Source organism: Hyla sarda, chromosome 5 (genome assembly GCF_029499605.1).
Source record: "Hyla sarda isolate aHylSar1 chromosome 5, aHylSar1.hap1, whole genome shotgun sequence".
Classification (NCBI taxonomy): Eukaryota; Metazoa; Chordata; class Amphibia; order Anura; family Hylidae; genus Hyla; species Hyla sarda.
The window spans coordinates 206393552-206414804 of record NC_079193.1 but is presented as its reverse complement, the minus strand read 5'-3'; the positions used below and the strand labels follow the sequence as shown (position 1 = coordinate 206414804).

Sequence of the window (21253 nt, the reverse complement as noted above, 5' to 3'; positions counted from 1 at the left end):
ATATGTAGGAATTGCCATGCATAAGATACATTAGAAAAACAGCTCCTTACATGGAATATAAAACTCCTATTTGTAATAGATGCTGTGAAGGTGCTAAATTCAGTCAATTGTGCGCAGGGGGTGGGACCTCACTGACTCAATTTACATATCTATTGTCTGTGACTCCACATCCTAGTTAAGTGGAGTCACAGAAAATGAATAAGTTAATTGAGTGGATTAAGCCTCGCCCCCTGTGAACGATTCATTGAATTTAGTATCTTCTGGGGGACATATCTCAGGACATACTGGACATATTTAAGTAAGTGACCCCTCGTTGGACTCATGTTCACCCAGTGTATTGGGTTTAGTGTTGGTGAACAGGCTGACAGTTTTCTTTTAAAGGAATTTTCCTGCAGTGGTCTTTGCCCAAACCAAAAGGTAACATAGCCCCTGAGAGCTGCTAAGGTTTATTTCTGTTCTGATTTTGTTCTGACCTGGCTCGTCTCCTGACCATTCTCTTTACTTGCCTGACCTTCTTCCTTTAACCCATGCTGACTGAACTACCCCAACCTTCTGTTTATGTCCTCTTTTGATCAAACTCTTCCTGCCCCAACCTCTTCCTGCCTTCTGTCTAATTTTATGATACCACTCTTGTTTACCTCAGCATATTTATCAGGGACTACTTGGAGGTGAATAAGGGTTCCCTGTAGCGACGTTCAAATCCTTGTACAGTGGTGAAAGGGTTAAGACCGGGGGCCCCTTGGACTTTGCTCCTTAGTTTAACCAAACCAAAGCTAACATGCATATTCACTACTCCTGCCAGATGGACTGAGCTGCAATACCATTAGCTACAGTGGCATGATTTCTGGAACAGGCAGACACCTTTTTCCAAATTTCATACCATGTCTTTAAAGCACAAATGTGATATTCATTTAAAAGGTAGCTGTGGCTTGGTGTACATTGCTAATGCATCAGTTCCAAATGCATAGTTCATACTTCTTGGTTAGTTGATGATGTAAGTCAGGCTAAACTGAGCCGTACTTTAGTAGTGCACAAAGATGCATACAAAATCTTGGTCTTCTGCACCGATAACAGATGCTGGGTGACATCCAGGAGACTATGTTTAGCTGATGGGGGGGAAATTAAAGAGGTTATCCAGGAACAGAAAAACTTATTTCTTTTAAAAACAGCACCACACCTGTCCTTAGGTTGTGTGTGAAACTATATCTTGGCCCCATTCGCTTTTACCCATTAACCTGTTCAGGACGCCGGGCGTGTGCATATTCCCTGCATCCCGAGTCCTTAAGGACGTGGGGCGTATGCATACGCCCGTGGGAATTCCAGTCCCCGCCGCTAGCCGGTTGGGGACCAGACCAGGATGCATGCTGAAATCATTCAGCAGGCACCCCGTCACATCCCCCAGGGGGGTCCTGAGACACCCCCCCCATGTCGACGATTGTAGAAAATCGCATGTCAATTCAGACATGTGATTTTCTGCTATTCCGGGCTGATCGGGTCTCTGGTGACCGCGATCACCCAGAAAATAGGGATGATCGGAGCTGTCAGGGACTGCCCCGATCATCCTGAGGGCTAGGAGTGAGGTCGCAGTGCTGTGATCTCCTCCTATCCCCTGCCATTGGTCAGAACTGATTCTAACCAATGGCAGAGCAGGATAGTGGGTTGCCACGGCAACCCCCAGTTCTGCCCACCCCTGGGCCACCCCCAGTTCTGCCCACCCCTGGGAGCATGGACAGAAGATGGAGGCTGGGTACCTGCAAAGAAGATGCCTGGGGACCCCCCGATCTTCGCTGGAGACTGTTGGATCCTGGCTCAGGTAGGGAAGCGACGGTGGGGGGGGGGGGGGGATAATTGAAAGTGAAAGTAAGACGATCTTTACTGTGGCAACCATTAGAAGGCCAAACTGCAACTCCCAGCATGCCCAGACAGCCAAAGGCTGTCTGGGCATGCTGGGAGTTGTAGTTTTGCAACATCTGGAGGGTCACGGTTTGGAGACCACTGCTACAGTGGTGCCCAAATGGTAGCCCTCCAGATGTTGCCAAACTACAACTCTCAGCATGCCTGGACTGCCCAGGCTTGCTAGGAGTTGTAGTTCTGTAACATCTGTCCCTTCAGATTTAGCAATTTTCATGACATTTTTGAAAATTGCTGCTCTACTTTGAAGCCCTCTTAGAAAAATGCAAAATTTTCATGAAATTTTGGGATTCTTCACCAAAAAAGGATGCAAGTAACGCCGAAAATTTACCACCAAAATAATGTAGAATATGTCACGAAAAAACAATATCAGAATATTTGGTAAAAGCGTTTTCGTGTTATTAATTCGTAAAGCGACGGTGGTCAGAATTGCGAAAAAGGGCTCAGTCCTTAAGGTGAAAAAGGGGTACACCGGTGGAAAACTTTTTTTTTTTTTTTTATAAATCACCTGGTGCCAGGAAGTTAAACAGATTTGTAAATTACTTCTATTAAAAAATGGGAGGGGGAGAGGGATAATGGCGGAGGGGGGATGAGGGAGAAATAAAGCACAAGGCATTAAAATGTAATGCCTTGTGCTTTATTACTTCCCCCACCCCCATTATCCCTCTCCCCCTCCATCTTAATGCATTGTGCTCCGTCCAATACACTTCCCCCCCCACCTCGTCCAAAACACTTCCCCCCCACCTCGTCCAAAACACTTCACCCCCACCTCGTCCAATACACTTCCCCCCGGTCCAATACACTTTCCCCCCACCTCGTCCAATATACTTCCTCCCCCCACCTCGTCCAATACACTTCCCCCCCGTCCAATACACTTCCCCCCCGTCCAATGCACTTCCCCCCCGTCCAATGCACTTCCCCCCCACCTCGTCCAAAACACTTCCCCCGACCTCGTCCAATACACTTCCCTCCGCTCGTCCAATACACTTCCCCCCCCACCTCATCCAATACACTTCCACCCCCACCTCGTCCAATACACTTCCCCCCCACCTAGTCCAATACACTTCCCCCCCTCCAATGCACTTCCCCCCCGTCCAATACACCTCCCCCTCTCCAATACACCTCCCCCCTCCAATACACCTACCCCCCCTCCAATACGCCTACCCCCCCTCCATTATCCCTCTCCCCCTCCATCTTAATGCATTGTGCTCCATCCAATACACTTCCCCCCCCACCTCGTCCAAAACACTTCCCCCCCACCTCGTCCAAAACACTTCACCCCCACCTCGTCCAATACACTTCCCCCCGGTCCAATACACTTTCCCCCCGCCTCGTCCAATACACTTCCACCCCCACCTCGTTCAATACACTTCCCCCCCACCTAGTCCAATACACTTCCCCCCCTCCAATGCACTTCCCCCCGTCCAATACACCTCCCCCCTCCAATACACCTCCCCCCCTCCAATACACCTACCCCCCCTCCAATACGCCTACCCCACCCCCATTATCCCTCTCCCCCTCCATCTTAATGCATTGTGCTCCGTACAATACACTTCCCCCCCCACCTCGTCCAAAACACTTCCCCCCCACCTCGTCCAAAACACTTCACCCCCACCTCGTCCAATACACTTCCCCCCGGTCCAATACACTTCCCCCCACCTCGTCCAATATACTTCCTCCCCCCACCTCGTCCAATACACTTCCCCCCCGTCCAATACACTTCCCCCGTGTCCAATGCACTTCCCCCCCGTCCAATGCACTTCCCCCCCACCTCGTCCAAAACACTTCCCCCGACCTCGTCCAATACACTTCCCTCCGCTCGTCCAATACACTTCCCCCCCCACCTCGTCCAATACACTTCCACCCCCACCTCGTCCAATACACTTCCCCCCCACCTAGTCCAATACACTTCCCCCCCTCCAATGCACTTCCCCCCCGTCCAATACACCTCCCCCCCTCCAATACACCTCCCCCCCTCCAATACACCTACCCCCCCTCCAATACGCCTACCCCCCCTCCAATACACCTACCCTTCCCTCCAATACACTTACCGCCCCCCCTCCAATACACTTACCCCCCCTGCAATACACTTACCCCCCCTCCAATACACTTACCACCCCTCCAATACACCTCCCCCAATACACCTCCCCCAATACACCTCCCCCCCAATACACCCCCCAATACACTTCCCCCCCAATACACTTCCCCCCCACCTCGTCCAATACACTTCTCCCCCCTCCAATACACTTCCCCCCCACCTCCAATACACTTCCCCTCACCTCGTCCAAAACACTCCCCCCCACCTCATCCAATACACTTCCCCCCTCGTCCAATACACTTCCCCCTCGTCCAATACACTTCCCCCCCCCGTCCAATACACTTCCCCCCACCTCCAATACACCTCCCCCCTCGTCCAATACACTTCCCCCCGTCCAATACACTTCCCCCCTCTGGCCCACACAGTTGTTAACTTTCTTTTTACCTGGCGGGACCCTGTTCGCTGCCGCTTGATGCAGTGCGACCCGTTCGGCGAGACCGCACTGACGTATGACGTCCTCCTGCGTTGTGCGGCAACTCCGCGCAACTTAAGGGGAGGTCACATGTCTCCCCGGCATCCAGGCAGCTCACTCACAGTAGCCGCGGCCGCGCTACTGTACAGTGAGCTGCCGCGGCTAAAGAAAAGTGTGCGCTGTCAAATACTGGCCAATGCATGGCCGATATTTGACAGCGCTTTCGCGTACCCCCGCTCAACCCGTGGCGTACCCCTTGGGGTACGCGTACCACAGGTTGAGAACCCAGGCCTTAGGTTTATTCTGTAGGTCCATACGTTTACAAAGATACCGCATTTATGAAGGTTTTACTTTATTTAACTACTAAAAAAAAATTATAACTACATGCACCAAAATTTATGTGATTAAAATTGTCATCTTCTGACTGACCCCTATAACCTTTTTATTTTTCCATCTACTAGGCTATGTGAGGGCTAATTTTTTGCTCCGTGATCTGTAGTTTTTATCGGTAGCATTTTTGTTTTGATGGGACTTAGTTTTTGACCAATAATGCACAATTTTGGAAATTAGTGTTTTTACGTGTGCAATTTTACGATTTAACTCAACTTATATTTTAACAGTTCGGACATTTATCCACGCAGCGACAGCACAAATGTTTATGTTTATTTTTGTTTACACTTTTTTTTTAAATTTGAAAATGGCGGTGATTCAAACTTTTATTAAGGAGGGGCTTATTCACATTTATTAAATTTTTTTTTTTAGTCTCCATAGGGAGGCTATACCATACAATCTTTTGATTGCATATGCTGTTCAATGCTAAGCTTTGGCTCAGCATTGATCAGTATAATCGGTGCTCTGCTGCTCCAGGCTGCCATCGCTGGCTGGGGACATGAGAGCACTGATCGGATGGCGATGAGGCAGGCAGGGGCCCTCCTGCTGAGCTGCCGGGATCGTCTTAACATTTCAGATGCTGTGATCATCTTTGATTGCAGCGTCTAAAGGGTTAATGCCTGATTAGTGATGACTGGCATTAACCCTGGGTCCAGGCTGCTGATAGCTGGCTTCAAACCCTGGTAATGGGACCAGGGTGTACAGGTACGCTCTGCATCCTTAAAGGGGTACTCTGCCCCTAAACATCTTATCCCTATATGTCAGATCGCCAGGGTCCCGCTGCTGGGGACCCTCGGGATCGCCACTGCGGCACCGCACTATCATTACTGCATTACTTGCATTAAGGGGGCGGGCCATGATGTCACGAGGGGCAGAGCCATGACGTCACGCTGTTCTGTCCCCTGTATCGCCCGTCATTACGCACAGAGCGAACTCGCTCTGTGCGTAATGACGGGCGATACAGGGGACAGAACAGCGTGACGCCATGGCCCGCCCCCTTAATGCAAGTCTATGGCGGGGGCGTGACGACAAGCCCCCTCCCATCGACTTATATTGAGGGGGCGGGCCATGACATCACGAGGGGCGGAGCCGTGACGTAACGATGCTCCGGCCCCTGTATTGCCCGTCATTACGTGCAGAGCGAACTCGCTCTGTGCAGTAATGATAACACAGTGCCGCAGCAGCGATCCCAGGGGTCCCCAGCAGCGGGACCCCAGCGATCTGACATCTTATCCCCTATCCTTGGAATAGAGGATAAGATGTCTAGGGGCGGAGTACCCCTTTAAGTACCAGGATGCAAGGGCATAACCATACTCCCTGCTTCTTTAACAGGATAAGGGAACTGAGCTGCAATATCACATACAACCTGAGGACAGGTGTGGTGCTGTTTTTAGAAGAACTAGCACTGTTTTTCTAATCTTGAATAACCCATTTAAGATTTCAAAAAAACCCTGTTACATTCAAAACTAAGAACAATGCTGTATGCTATGCAGAAGAAGAACAGTGCTTGATACTGTGCTGCACTGTATGGAATTGTAGAAGGACAAAAAAACTGGATTAATTAAGGAATGTATTCAAACATGGGATTATCATCATTCACTACTGGAATAGCTGTAAAACTGTAATAGGTTGTCACATTACTGGAACATTTGATGTGTTTGGCACCTTAAAATGGGGAGCTGCCTAGTTAATGCAAGATTTGTATTCATTTCAATGGACGTTAAGCAGCTGGAATACTCTCCAGATATCTCAAGGTGACACCAATTCCATGTTCTGGTGCCATAAATTAAGTCTGTACAGGGCCATTGTCTGACTAAGTGAGGAAATGCATTTTTTTATGTATGTTTTATACTACTTTGAGCGTCTTACCTTTCCAACATAGAGAGGTTCTGTTCCTGTGTATTCCTCCAGAACAAAGAACTGGTTCCATACCCAGCTTCTCTTCAGCCGATTGTGCTGCAACCCTTGGTTCTGGGATTTATCATCTAATTCTCCGACGAGCTGACTGGAAGAGCCCAACACTCCATTTGTCAATTCCAATAACATCATGTAGTAAATGTAGACGCCTCGTCCGGCATAATTCCTCAAATGTCGCATTCTCCTGTGATCTCTTTTTAGTTTTAATTAATGAAAGTATGGCAGTACAAGTCGATGTCAAATCAATATAGTAGTAAAAAGGTGTTTGATCTTTTGTCTTTGATGGCAGTCCTAACAGCGGATACCTAGAAAGCTGAAAAGGAAAAAAAAAAGAACCATAAAGTCAAATGTTATATTCAGCGGAAATAATGATATTTTCTGTTACAAAATGGTGAGTCTTTCGCATGGGTAGCATGATAATAAAATATGAACAGTATGTTTAGGAACAAAGAGGCCTGTTATCTTCCTACATACAACAAAGTGCCTTTGGATGCAAGCACACTGGGGGTTGTAGTTAGTGGGGAGGATTACTTCACTTTGGTTACTTTGATTACGACAGGGTTCCACTGTATTATTGATTTGCTGGAGTTAACAGCATGGTCTCAGAAATACAGTATTTATGATCTGAGAAGCCCTTTGAAACTGCTGAATATAAGCATTTGCTTCCAGAAAATAGAATACCTACTAAGCAATTTCCAAGGACAGCTGCTTTTTTTTTTTCTCTAAATATATATTTTGTTGAGACACAAAGCGTAAAGCACTTATTTTTATGGCAAATCTGTATCATTGCTGACCTTAATTATTATTTTACGCATTCTGTGGCATTCAGTGTCACTTGGATTGCAGTTTTCCAGAGACGCATATCAGTCCGGATAATGCAGGGACACAGCCCAGATTAGAATGGTCAGTTAATCATTATTTGGGGGAGATTGGGGGCTTGACAGTCACATGCCATTGGAGGATATTATGCTCGGCAGACAAACAGATTTTCTTTCTTCAGTCTGAAAGCCTGGTTTAGGTAAAGGAATGTCGACCTCCATGCAGGAAGCTCTCTCATCAGTCAAGGGTCTTTTGTTGTCATGAAGCTGGATTAGCTGGTGACCTCACTCGGGGCTATTGAGCAGGGAAACTTTTCCTTTCACAGTTTTGTGGGACTTAATGAGGTGGCATCGCGCTCAAGCTACTCTGTCAAAACACTCAGAACATCTTTTATGGCATTAACATTGAGCTGCTCAGTTTAAAGGCCCTTAAGTATCTTTCTCCCTCTGCTTTCTCTCTTCTCCTCTCTCCATCTGGCTCACACGAGCAATTATAGCAATGTTTATTTATGATTTGGCAACTTAGTGACAATACATTTTACTACTTTTTTTTTACTTTAATTTATTGGTAGCAACTGAACAGCTGCATGTCTCCAAGAAAGTCATAATGCATACTATTTCATTGTTCTTCCCACTTCTTAAGAATTCCACACAGCTGTACTGCACAAGTTATAAACAACAGAAAATAATATTAAGGCTTGGGCTCCGGAACGCAGTCATGCATACACTGATCAGCGGTAACATTAAAACCATTTGCCCAATATTTGGGAGATGCCCTTTGGGCCGTCAAAACAACTCAAACCCATTGTGGCCTCTGAAAGTTTCCTGTAGTGTCTGGTACCAGGACATTAGCAGCAGGTCCTTTAAAGGGGTACTCCGGAGGGGAAAAAAAAACGTTTTCACATCAATTGCTGTCAGAAAGTTCCACAGATTTGTAAATGACTTCTATTTCAAAATCTTAAGACTTACAGTACTCCAGAGGAAATTCTTTTCTTTTTGAATTTCTTTTCTGTCTGCTCTCTGCTGACACCTTTGTCTATGTCAGGAACTGTCCAAAGCAGGAGAGGTTTGCTATGGGGATTTGCTCCAGCTCTTGAGAGTTCCTGACACAGACCAAGGTGGCCGCAGTCTGAAGCATACAGCAGCTCATAAGTACTGGATGGCTTGGGAAAAACTTTAGAAACACACCAACCAATACATGCACACATGTATTTTTCAAAACCTGTCCCAAAGGAAAAGTTGCTGAGTTGCCCATAGCAACTAATCATATCACTTCTTTCATTTTTCAGAGGCCTTTTCAAAAATGAAAGAAGCAATCTGATTGGTTGCTATAGGCAACTTAGCAACTTTTCCTTTTGACAGGTTTTAAAGTGGTACCCCGTCCCTAGACATCTTATGCCCTATCCATCTCTGTGCAGTATCTGACATTCGTTTAGAATGCTTGGAGTGGGCAGCGGGGGTCGTGAAGTCACTGTCACGTGACGTCACACCATGCTTCTTCAATACAAGTCTATGGGAGGGGGCGTGGCGGCTGCCATGTCCCCTCCCCTAGACTTGCATTGAGGGGTTGTGGCAGTGACGTCACAATTCCCGCTGCCTGATCCAAGTGTTCGGAACAAAATGTTCTGAATGCTGGGGCAACGGAGTACTCCTTTAATAAATCTTCCTCGTGGTGTTTTGCTGTCTTTTCTTTCTACCTATAGAAGTCTATGGTAGGAAAAAAAAGCCACAATATCTTAAAAAAACAACAACAAAACATACCCAGAGCATGCTGCAATTTTGAAAAATTGCTACTGAGCCTAAAATCAACACTAAAAAGAAAACAATGCCATATGGGTATGGTGTCTCTTATTTTATCTGTCTGCAGTATTTTTGACTCTTAAAACTACCATGCTTTGCTTTTTGGGGCTTTTTCCCCCCTTTTTCTTTTTTTTTTACAAAAACACTGGGTCTGTTTCCAGCCTGACATCAACGCATTTGACTGGGCTACACAATATAACTGCATTCACTCTCCATACTTATTATTCTTCCCATCAGACTTTTCATATAAGTTCATATTAAAGGGGTACTCCCATGGAAAACTTTTTTTTTTTTTTTTTATCAACTGGTGCCAGAAAGTTAAACAGATTTGTAAATCACTTCTATTAAACAATCTTAATCCTTCCAGTACTTTTTAGGGGCTGTATACTAAAGAGAAATCCAGAAAAGAAATACTTTTCCTCTGATGTCATGACCACAGTGCTCTCTGCTGACCTCTGCTGTCCATTTTAGCAACTGTCCAGAGCAGCATATGTTTGCTATGGGGATTTTCTACTACTCTGGACAGTTCCTCAAATGGACAGCAGAGGTCTACAGAGAGCACTGTGGTCATGACATCAGAGGAAATGCATTTCTTTTTTGGATTTCTCTTTAGAATACAGCCCCTAAAAAAGTACTGGAAGGATTAAGACTTTTTAATAGAAGTGATTTACAAATCTGTTTAACTTTCTGGCACCAGTTGATTTAAAAAAAAATAATACATTTTCCACTGGAGTACCCCTTTAAGGATTGTCTTTTATATGACCAGTGATTTGATGTCAATTGTATATTATCAATAGGAATCTTGTCTTCAAAGACATGATACAAACAGATAAAGACTGGATCTTTTCTATTACAGAATACAATGTATATTTATATCTTTGCTAGATAGGTTCCGTACATACACTGTAAGCAGATTCCTATGCGTATTAATGATGACAATTATATACAATGAAGTCTTATGTTCTCAGCTTTTATGTTTTCCATGGTATACAATTATATAGAAAATATTTCTATCCAGAATATAGATATGCATGCACTTTCATCCTAGAAGCTGATTATGCTGAGGTCTATCAATACAATTGCAGCAGTGTTGGGGGTGACATGTTTTGCGCAGTATTTTGCTTTGAATAGACTGCATAAAACAGCGACCTCTTACATGCTGCCTTTTTTCCCAGATTAAATGGATAATCCAGTTGCTTGCACAGGACTGCCATGGGACATTGAGTGCTTTGTGTTGTGGATTCCATCTCTTAGTGACATCTTGTCCAGTTCAACTACTGTGTTCCCACCCACATGCTGAGTATTCTTCATACATTGACCTGTCTACCCACAGTTCACATTGTTCCTTCAGTGCCTGCATTTATGCCTTCCCCTCCAATCTCATATTCAAGATCTATGTATAACCCTCAAACCGCAGCTTGCTTATATTTGATAAAAATTTTTTTTTACTTGTACCATAACCCAAACTGTTCTATACAATATAAAATGTGCAAAAAAAAAAAAGATTATAATAATATTTAAAAAAAAGTTATATATATTTTTTCTTTCATGAAAAAAGTCCCAGTGATGTGCCCTACATGTGAGAGCTGAGTTTGTGATTATGGTGTGTTATCTGTGGAATCACATAGAACTAAAAGTAAACCTACTGAGTTATCCTAAAATGGATAGATATCCTTAGTGGAAACAGGTATCGGACAGTTTGATTTTCCACATGGTTGACTCACGGCCCACCTCATCTTCCACGCAGGTACAGCGGATCCATTACTACCGTGAGTGTTACAATCATGAACTATCCAGTTCACAGACACAGCCAAAAGCACTGTGTTGTTTTATTAAATAAATTTATAGCACCAGTTATGCCATTGTGTTCTAGTAACTATTATGATAGTAGTTCAGTCCTCAATTACAACAAAAACTGAGCAATATTAAACTACAGAACAGTGTCTGTTAGCACTGGCAGGAATCAAGATGAACCAGGGATCTGTAAAAAGAAAGACAAAGGAGCCCACTGTATCATATCACCTGAAAGAAATTTATGACAAGTACTGGTGCGGTAACAATAGTTCCACTACTCACAGTATCCTTATGCTTCCCAGGTGACCTGGAGGAAAAAACACATATATATATCCCCCATAAGATTCCCTTCCAGTATCCAGAGTCCTGTAAAAGTTCACACATTGCCGACTAGCGGCTACTTACAATTCCTTGCCTTCGAGTACGGTATCACCGGCCGGAGAGCATAAACCGCAGTGGCGGGGAGCCGTACAGTACTCAGATCAATGTACTTCCGTGCCGGGAGAGTCTGCGTCTGACATAATATCTGTGCGCCGAAGCCGCGCGTCATACAGGCATGCCCTCCCCGTGATGCGACAGTGGGGCGGTACAATAATGACGTCACTGGCCTTAGTATCGATGCGATAGAAACTCATATAGTGATTCAGGCTAAAAGTAGTTTTAAACTTTAGTAGGGGCTAAATAAAAAAGTTTGTATGATGTTTGGCTGGTATAACTGAGCGATTTTAAAAGGAAAGTATTTAAAATAGGAACAGGGCAGGAAGTGCATTATAATGATGAAATGCCTACTGCACAATTCCTGGTATTATTCCAAGATATGGATAAAGAAGGGGATCTTTAAGAGACAATTCCTAGCTTTATTAAAGAGAATATGGAATATATACATGGGGAGGATAGACAATGATATCCATGTGTCCCTAATTTATTCAGAGGGGCACTTTTTATAAAGGGTTGATGACATGCCTTGTCCATCCTCAATATGTTATCCAAAATTATATGGGGCCCATTAAAGGAGATCTGTAGTGCTATGAACTTATCCCCTATCCGAAGAGGAGTAGTTGTAGTACTGCAGCACTGAGGGACAGCACTTGCACATCCCCCGGCTGCGGGACTATTTTGGGACAGTTAGGACTACTACTCCCATCATGGACAGACTCTGTCCATAATGGGAGTTATAGTCCAGGGGCTGAGGGGAAGATCACACTGGGTCAATCTCTAGAGACCCGCTGCAATCCGCATTTATTAAATGAAAAAGCCGGCGGCACATGCAGCTCCACTGCCCTCCCCGCCGGCTCCCAGCGGGGAATGCGGTATACGCTATCACAATTCATAATCCTTGCCGCTGGGAGCTCTGATTGGTGAAAAGCTATTCACCAATTAGAGCTCTATTCTCCCGGTGGCGGGGGATTATGAAATGTGACAGCTGTGTACAGGAGTCGGCGAGGAGAGCAGTGGAGCAGCATGTGCTGCCGGCTTGTTCAGTTAATAAATGTGGATCGCAGTGGGTCTCTGGAGAATGAAATGCTGCGATCTGCCCCTCAGCCTCTGGACTATAACTCCCATCATGGGTAGAGTCTGTCCATGATGGGAGTAGTAGCCCTTACTGTCCCAAAAGAGTCTCGCAGCCTGGGGATGTGCAAGTGCCGTCCCTCAGCACTGCGGTACTACAACTACTTTTGCAAATCCCCCGGCTGTGGGACTCTTTTGGGACAATTAGGACTACTACTACCATCATGGACAGACTCTGTCCATGATGTGAGTTATAGTCCAGGGGCTGAGGGGCAGATCACTACAGGTCATTCTCCAGAGACCCGCTGCGATCCGCATTTAATATCTGTACAAGCCGGCGGCACATGCGGCTCCACTGCACTCCCCATCGGCTCCTGTATACAGCTGTGCTAATTCACCACCGGGAGCCCCCACCACCGGGAGCGGGAGCTCTAATTGGTGAATAGCTATTCACCAATCAGAGGGACGCATTTCATAATCCCCGCCGCTGGGAGACATGAGCTCTGATCGGTGAATAGCTTTTCACCAATAAATTTACCCCATTGTATATGTGTGATCATGTGTATACAGCAGAGCTGAAAGTGTGATTGTGTAAATGCAGAAGAGCTGAGTGTGTGATTGTGTAAATGCAGCAGAGCTGAGTGTGTGATTGTGTAAATGCAGCAGAGCTGAGTGTGTGATTGTGTAAATGCAGAAGAGCTGAGTGTGTGATTGTGTAAATGCAGCAGAGCTTAGTATGTGATTGTGTAAATGCAGCAGAGCTGAGCGTGTGACTGTATGCATGCAGCAAAGCTGAGTGTGTGATTGTGTGTATGCATCAAAGCTAAATGTGTGATTGTGTGTATGCAGCAAAGCTGAGTGTGGGATTGTGTGTATGCAGCAGAGCTGAGTGCGTGCTTGGTCATGCATATACATAATCACACTTTCAGCTCTGCTCCATGTACATGATCACACACTCAGCTCTGGTACATGTACACATCGCTACTGTGGAAAAGGCCTGCGGCCTTGAAACGTATCTAGCCCGTATACCAATAATCCATCTGCCATCCGCTACCAACCTATATTCCACATTTGCAACAGCTGTATGCCCTCCATTGAGAGACCACCTCCATCTGTGCGCATCCAGCGTATCTAACACAAGGACGCCGGCCCACTCCCGCACCATTTCAAACTATTGTGATCTTCACGCTACCTTCTCAGCAAAACATCTTCCCCACCAGGCCGGACGCAACCTCCGTGCCTGCCGCAGACTATCAAGACTTCCAGCACAGACGGGTATTTCATCCAGCACCGGACGCCTCCGTGCCAGCCCGAACTGTCCTATATCTCTACACACTATCGGGCGGTGAGTGGTGCCGTGCACCAACTTTACAATAATCATTGGCATCATTGTGGAATTAACTTATAGGGATCACAGTGGAATTATTATGTACTGGAACAGCATTTTAAACTAATCTCTCCTGGACTATTAACCCAGCTGCTGAACTATCCATGATACCCCCAATGAATTTATTCTAATATTAGCACAAACTATAGCGCATTGGCTTCTTTTTCAGTTAACAATTGTATTGGTATACATAATTTATTTTCTACATCTTTGTTACCATACAAGCTCCTTTGCCCGATGCACGGGCCCTGCTAGGGTTACAGGATTTTTGATTTACCATATTTTTCGCCGTATACTGGGGGGGGGAAACTGGGGGGGAAAAGTCGGTGCGTCTTATACGGCGAATACACCCCTATCGCGGCGGTTCCTGCGGCCATCAACGGCCGGGATCCGCGGCTAATACAGGACATCACCGATCGCGGTGATGCCCTGTATTAACCCTTCAGACACGGCGATCAAAGCTGACCTTTGAAGCTGACCTTTTCTGAAGGGAAAGTGACACTAACCCGGCTGTTCAGTCGGGCTGTTCGGGACCGATTTCACCGCGGCGGTCCCGAACAGCCCAACTGAATAGCCGGGTTAGTGCTTACAGGACACCGGGAGGGACCTTACCTGCCTCTTCGGTGTCTTCTCTGTTCAGGGATCCCCTGTATGGCCGGCGCTCTCCTTCCTCGTCATCACGTCGTCGCGTACGTGCGTCGGCGTGCGTAACGGCGTGATGGCGGTGACGGAGAGCGAGGATACCCGGCCGGCAGCAGAGACGTTCCGGAGCATCGGGGACACGGCGACAGCGATGGAGCGACATCCAGGGCAGCAGTGACTGGTCTGGAGCGGCGGGGACACGTGAGTATTACCTCCTATGCAGTGGTCTTCAATCTGCAGACCTCCAGATGTTGCAAAACTACAATTCCCAGCATTCCCGGACAGCCAACGGCTGTCCGGGCATGCTGGGAGTTGTAGTTTTGCAACATCTGGAGGTCCGCAGATTGAAGACCACTATTGGGTTCAAAATCTTTATTTTTTTAGATTTTGCACCTATAAATTCGGTGCGTCTTATACAACGGTGCGTCCTATAGGACGAAAAATACGGTACCTTAATAAATCCTTATCTATTTTTACCTCATTGGATCCACTTTTCTATCTCCATCTCTATTTTTCTCCCACTTTTATACATACCTTTGAGGACTGGTACGTAATTTATTACAATTTCTCACATAATTATTTAATTTGGCCTTTTTGGGTGAAGGCATCACCTGTAACCTTGGGTATATATATTCCATTTCACCCAAGTGAGCTGCACATTCATTCCAAACCTTGTTCACTTCACATCTACCATAAGCACAGTCAATACATTTTTTAGACATTGAAATAAGGGTAAAACAGGATAGATTAACCGGCAACACGTATCAAAAACCGACAGCTAGAAATAGCTACCGTATATACTCGAGTATAAGCCGACCCGAGTATAAGCCGAGACCCCTAATTTCAACCCAAAATCCCAGGAAAAGTTATTGACTCGAGTATAAGCCTAGGGTGGGAAATACCTCATCCCCCCCTGTCATCATCCAGACCCGTCATTAACATCCTCATCATCATCCCCTTGTCATCATCCCACACATCCCCCCTTCATCATCCCCTTATCATCCCACACATCCCCCTTCATCATCCCCTTGTCATCATCCCACACATCCCCCCTTCATCATCCCCTTATCATCCCGCACATCCCCCCTTCATCATCCCCTTATCATCCCACACATCCCCCCTTCATCATCCCCTTATCATCCCGCACATCCCCCCTTCATCATCCCCTTATCATCCCACACATCCCCCCTTCATCATCCCCTTGTAATCATCCCCCCCCCCCCTTCATCATCCCCACCCCCCTTCATCATCCCCACACCCCCCCTTCATCATCCTCTTCTCATCATTCGCCCTCAGTGGTCTTCAACCTGCGGACCTCCAGAGGTTTCAAAACTACAACTCCCAGCAAGCCCGGGCAGCCATCGGCTGTCCGGGCTTGCTGGGAGTTGTAGTTTTGAAACCTCCAGAGGTCCGCAGGTTGAAGACCACTGCGGCCTTCAACATCATCCAGCCCCCCTCTCACCCCCTTTAGTTCTGAGTACTCACCTCCGCTCGGCGCTGGTCCGGTCCTGCAGGGCTGTCCGGTGAGGAGGTGGTCCGGAGAGGAGGTTGTCCGGTGGGATAGTGGTTCCGGGCTGCTATCTTCACCGGGGGCGCCTCTTCTCCGCGCTTCCGGCCCGGAATAGATGCGTTGCCTTGACAATGACGCAAATGACGCACCTCTGCGTCGTTGTCACGGCAACGTGACTATTCTGAGGCCGGGCCCGAAGCGCTTAGAAGAGGCCTCCCCGGTGAAGATAGCAGCCCGGAACCACTATCCCACCGGACCACCTCCTCACCGGACAGTCCTGCAGGACCGGACCAGCGCCGAGCGGAGGTGAGTACTCAGAACTAAAGGGGGTGAGAGGGGGCTGGATGATGTTGAAGGCCGCAGTGGTCTTCAACCTGCGGACCTCCGGAGGTTTCAAAACTACAACTCCCAGCAAGCCCGGACAGCCGATGGCTGCCCGGGCTTGCTGGGAGTTGTAGTTTTGAAACCTCTGGAGGTCCGCAGGTTGAAGACCACTGCGGGTGGGGGAGTTCACTCGAGTATAAGCCGAGGGGGGTGTTTTCAGCACGAAAAATCGTGCTGAAAAACTCGGCTTATACTCGAGTATATACGGTATATTAGCTATGATAGCTGCCATTTGCCCCAATGGCTCATCAATGTACCAGGGGGTCAAAATGACAAATCAATTTTAGGAGAAAAAGTATCCAGATCTTCTCTTGCAGCAATCCTCCGACCATATAAAAAAAACTGATAGGGCATCCTTTTTTGTTCCTAAAGAAAAACCTAGTAGTACTGATGTAGACAGTAATAAAATAGTCATACCCTTCAATAACATGCATAATAAAATAGAAAAATGGATAAATACATATTGGTACCTCGTCCGACCTAGGCTGCATGTTACCATTTTGCCCACCTATAGTTTATACTAGAGCCCCCAATTTGGGCATCACTGTAGCCCCATGGATCAAACCTCTAGCTTTATGATAAAAATGTCTCGAGCAGAAAGTAAAAAAATATTTGAATTTGCGACACTAGAACCAGTAGGACTCAATTCCAGTTTTGAATTGTTTGGATATCTGTAGAGGATGGTCTTGGCTCCAATGGATGTGCCTTAATATAATGAGAACACAACCTGTAGCCGACTCCATCCTCCCCAAATGTTCTCTTTCAATTTTCCTATATAAGTGCATTTATTCATTTCAATATTTCATAATTCCATATTCGATCAGTATATCTATAATACTCTAATATTATTTACCGCTTGCTATTTATTTTTATTCACTTTTATTTCCATCTTTTATTATATTCATCTACAATTCTCAATCTCATCACTTATTCTACAGGATTTCCAAGCTATCCTTTTATAGTGTTGCCTTCATTGTATCTTCTTTCAATGTTACTCTCATTGTATATTTTTTAATTTTTTCTATTCTTATGTATACTTCTCTAGTGAGACAAGTCATTATTGTTATTTGTATCTCTATTGATCTATATTTTAATTTTTCATTTCATTCCATTATTCAGCAACATTCACTATTATTGCCATTGTTATTATTTCATTTAAGTGTATTTCTGGTTTCCATAAATCTGTAGCACTAATGTTGTCCATATATGTTTCATTTGTTACTAAGTGCCCTATGTACTCTGTGTGATTTTGCCCATGCGATTTCTATCCAGTGTGGAAAAAATGCCTGTTACCAATGATTTTTGTTCACTCTTTTATCCATTTCTAAGATCCATAGCCTTATTTTAAAGATGATATTCACAGCACCTGTTAATCAAGACCGTACCGGTATATATATATGATGAACTTTTTACTTACAATATAGCTACTGAGGAAGGGGTCGAATACTTATTTCCTGAGCACCCTGAAACATGTTTAGGAAAAAGCCACACTGAAAACATAGTGGTCTTCTATAGTGGTCTTCCAACCGCTATTCATCATTGTTGCAATCCATCTAACAGAATTGCTATCTGTCAGGCCCAAGGCCTGATTATGGAAACATACATGTGTTTTATAATTGCATCTATGTATAAACTAAGACCTGGGGGGTGAGGGGTCATTCAGACGGTGTATCCTGTGTCTTTTGTGTATTGCAGTTTATTGGGGGGTCTGGCTGTGTGTTTACATCTTCTTTGAAGTCATGCACTCTGGTCCCATCATATAATCAAACAGATAAGGGGCCAGGAAGAGAGAAGACCCCCTGTTGGGATCAGAGGGGAGGGGGGAATGGAGTTCCCTCCCAAGAAAGCAGTTATGATATATTTAAACAATGCTAGACTAAAAGTTGGGTGTTCAATGCTGTGGAACAAGCTGACAAGACCATCCTAAGAACAGCTGGAACCTCACTCTCTCTCATGGACTGCTAATATCATCGTGCTGTAAGAACTTCATTTTTGCTTTCCGAACTTGCCTTGCTAAAGTCTTATATATATTCTTATACCTGTATGTCATTTGTTTACTTTTATGCATGGCACTGTGATACCTTTTATCAGATTAAATGTTTAATTAATCAGCTCTGGTCTTTGATCTCTAAATATATGAGCTCACCTTTCTGAAGGCAGCTCTGGTGGAAACACGTTTATCTGAGGGTTAATTTGGTGACTTGTTGGGTCTAGTAGTGGATACCCAGAGATCTGGTGGCTTTAACCCTTGCACCATCACACTCTCTCTAGCGTCTTGGCTGGACCGATAGGGTGTGATCGTGACACTATCCATCTAACAGAATTTCCGTTCCTGAAATCCATTTACCGCAACAGCCTGGTTCCCCACTGATATTGCCTGAGATCCACCTATTGCTGTTTTGCACAACCATCTCCCGGCTGACGTCAGACGCCATCGCCAGGAGGATCTGCCATCACGGTCAGTCTCTGGAAAATACCGTGCGACATACTCTAGGTTCAGTGCAATCTGAGCCAGCAGCAAACAGCACCTACCAGCGCACAACGGTCAGTCGGAACTCTGCCAAGCACTATCACCACAGCGCAAGATGACGGCAACCAGAACGGGCAAAACAGGAGTATTACATCAGAGCGGTAACAATATTATATACTGCATATACATAACCAATGACTGGATATGGACATATGCTCATTCTGACACATATTACAGATTGAATCACAAATATCATTGCCGGACTATCAGAAGGCTAGCTAAATAAGCACATTCCACTATTCAGTATGTGTGATTTTAATTCTATTTTTCTTTTATATTATTTTGTATGTTTTATGCATTAATATTACATTCCCCCACAAGGGCCCTGTGAGGGGAATTCATGCAATCTTCATGTCTTTTTAACAAAAAGTAAAAAATAATTTTTTTTTTTATTTGAAGCAAGGTCCATGATTATTAATATTACAATATCACACTCTACTTGAGGTTTGAGCTATATTTTCTCACAGTTCCAAATTCTATTATACACATTGGGTATAGGTGATTGCCCATTTTCCCTTGGTCAGTGATTAATTGTGAGCTGAACCCACTTTTTGAATAAACATAAAAGACTTCACAAATTGTAGCACTGACCTATAGGAGTCCCAGAACTATGCAGTACTGAACCATGGAAAGCAATGATCTGGCTGCTGAACCATTGCACAGCAGAGACATTTACACTGACATGAGAATATGAACTTTTTTATGACCATTAACTACAAAAACTGAATTTATGGAACAGTCTACCTGAGGAACTGGTCACAGCAAAAACAGCTGAGGGCTTTAAAACAGGCTTAGATACGTTCTTAGAACAAAATAACATCGCACCCTTCCCTTCCTCTCACCTGCTTGGTAAAACTTGATGGACATATATGTAGTATTATAACATTGCAGTAGGATAAACCCCTTTCCCTCCAGTTAAATGTACTCTCACCAGTAATTAACTATTATTTGCAGTGTATTTACTTCAGGATGTATCCATATAGCAGTAGTATGAATTACTGTGTATACTATATATATGTTTTCATCAAATCACCATCAATACTTTAAGCTTATGTAAGAAGGGCAATGGCAGCGTAGCAGGCTGTCCTAAAACACCCACCAACCCCATCTGTTCCAGTTCTTTGTTGTACTGCTATGCTATGAAATGTTGTAGCACATTTCCTGACGGAATCTAACAACCTATTGTTGTGCAAATTTGTGTAGTCAATATGAGTAATAATGTTGTGAATTAACTTATTGTATTAATGCCCCGAAAACACTGGAGACATGTTCTTGTGTGCACTGAACCCTAGACATTTAATAGAGATCTGAAAGGGACACATTGTTCCTCCCATAGTAATATGCTGCTCATTGTATGCCTGTGGGTATTGAGTTCGCCCCCCTCCTTTCCTAATCATATGTGCACCTGTTTGTTTCCTACCAGGCAGGCATCTCTGAGAAAAATTTGGAACAAAAGTCATCATGAACACCGCTGCCTGCGCTAAGGTTTCTTTTGCTGTTCTAGACAATGTTTGATTTCAGAAATTGTTCCTTTATGGTGATGGAGCAAGTTTACTTTACAGGTCCCTTTATTCCATTTTAGGTTGTTGATGCACAGTAACTTTAGAAACATAGAAAAAAATGATGGAATCATAAGAGTTTGTTTTGGTAGAACAAGCCCAGCTGTACAAATTCTAAATTGTTAGTGAGATTTATATCGTATAATGTAATTACAACGCTGATTTGGCTGGGCCTGCGCCAAATGTTCTAAAGAGGTCATTTCATCCGGAACTGCAAAAAGTACTGAACACTATATACTACTGCATTGCAGTTTCTGACTGGACAGTGGTACTCAAGGCCAGAAAAAGTCATCTGCCATGAGACCATACTCCTGCGTGGTATGACACCAACACTTCCCACAGAAGCTGTCCGAAGTTTCAAAATCATCAACTTGGGAGTGAACTTTAGAGTCCATTTATAACATCCTGAGATCAGTAATGTTGCAGATACTATGTAACATATTGTATAGCAGCTGAGGACCCCTGCGATCTCCCTGCTGCACCCGGCATGCGTTTAGAGCGTCGGGTGCAGTGCCAGAGGCTCGTGACATCATGGCCACGCCCCCTCCATGTAAGTCCATAGACTTTCATTGAGGGGGCATGGCCGTGATCG

At 45.0% G+C, this 21253-nt stretch overlaps 1 protein-coding gene across 7 annotated transcripts in view; it reads right to left on the bottom strand.

Annotated features, from left to right (window-relative positions):
* The window catches only part of CDH20 (cadherin 20), a 507006-nt gene that overhangs the window by 80464 nt on the left and 405289 nt on the right, over positions 1-21253 (bottom strand). For all 7 annotated transcript variants that reach the window (XM_056520978.1, XM_056520981.1, XM_056520977.1 and 4 more), the window contains one exon: positions 6681-7041. In XM_056520978.1, coding sequence (XP_056376953.1) covers positions 6681-6908 — 228 coding nt within the window. In that variant the 5' untranslated portion in view covers positions 6909-7041. The remainder of the gene's footprint in view (positions 1-6680; positions 7042-21253) is intronic.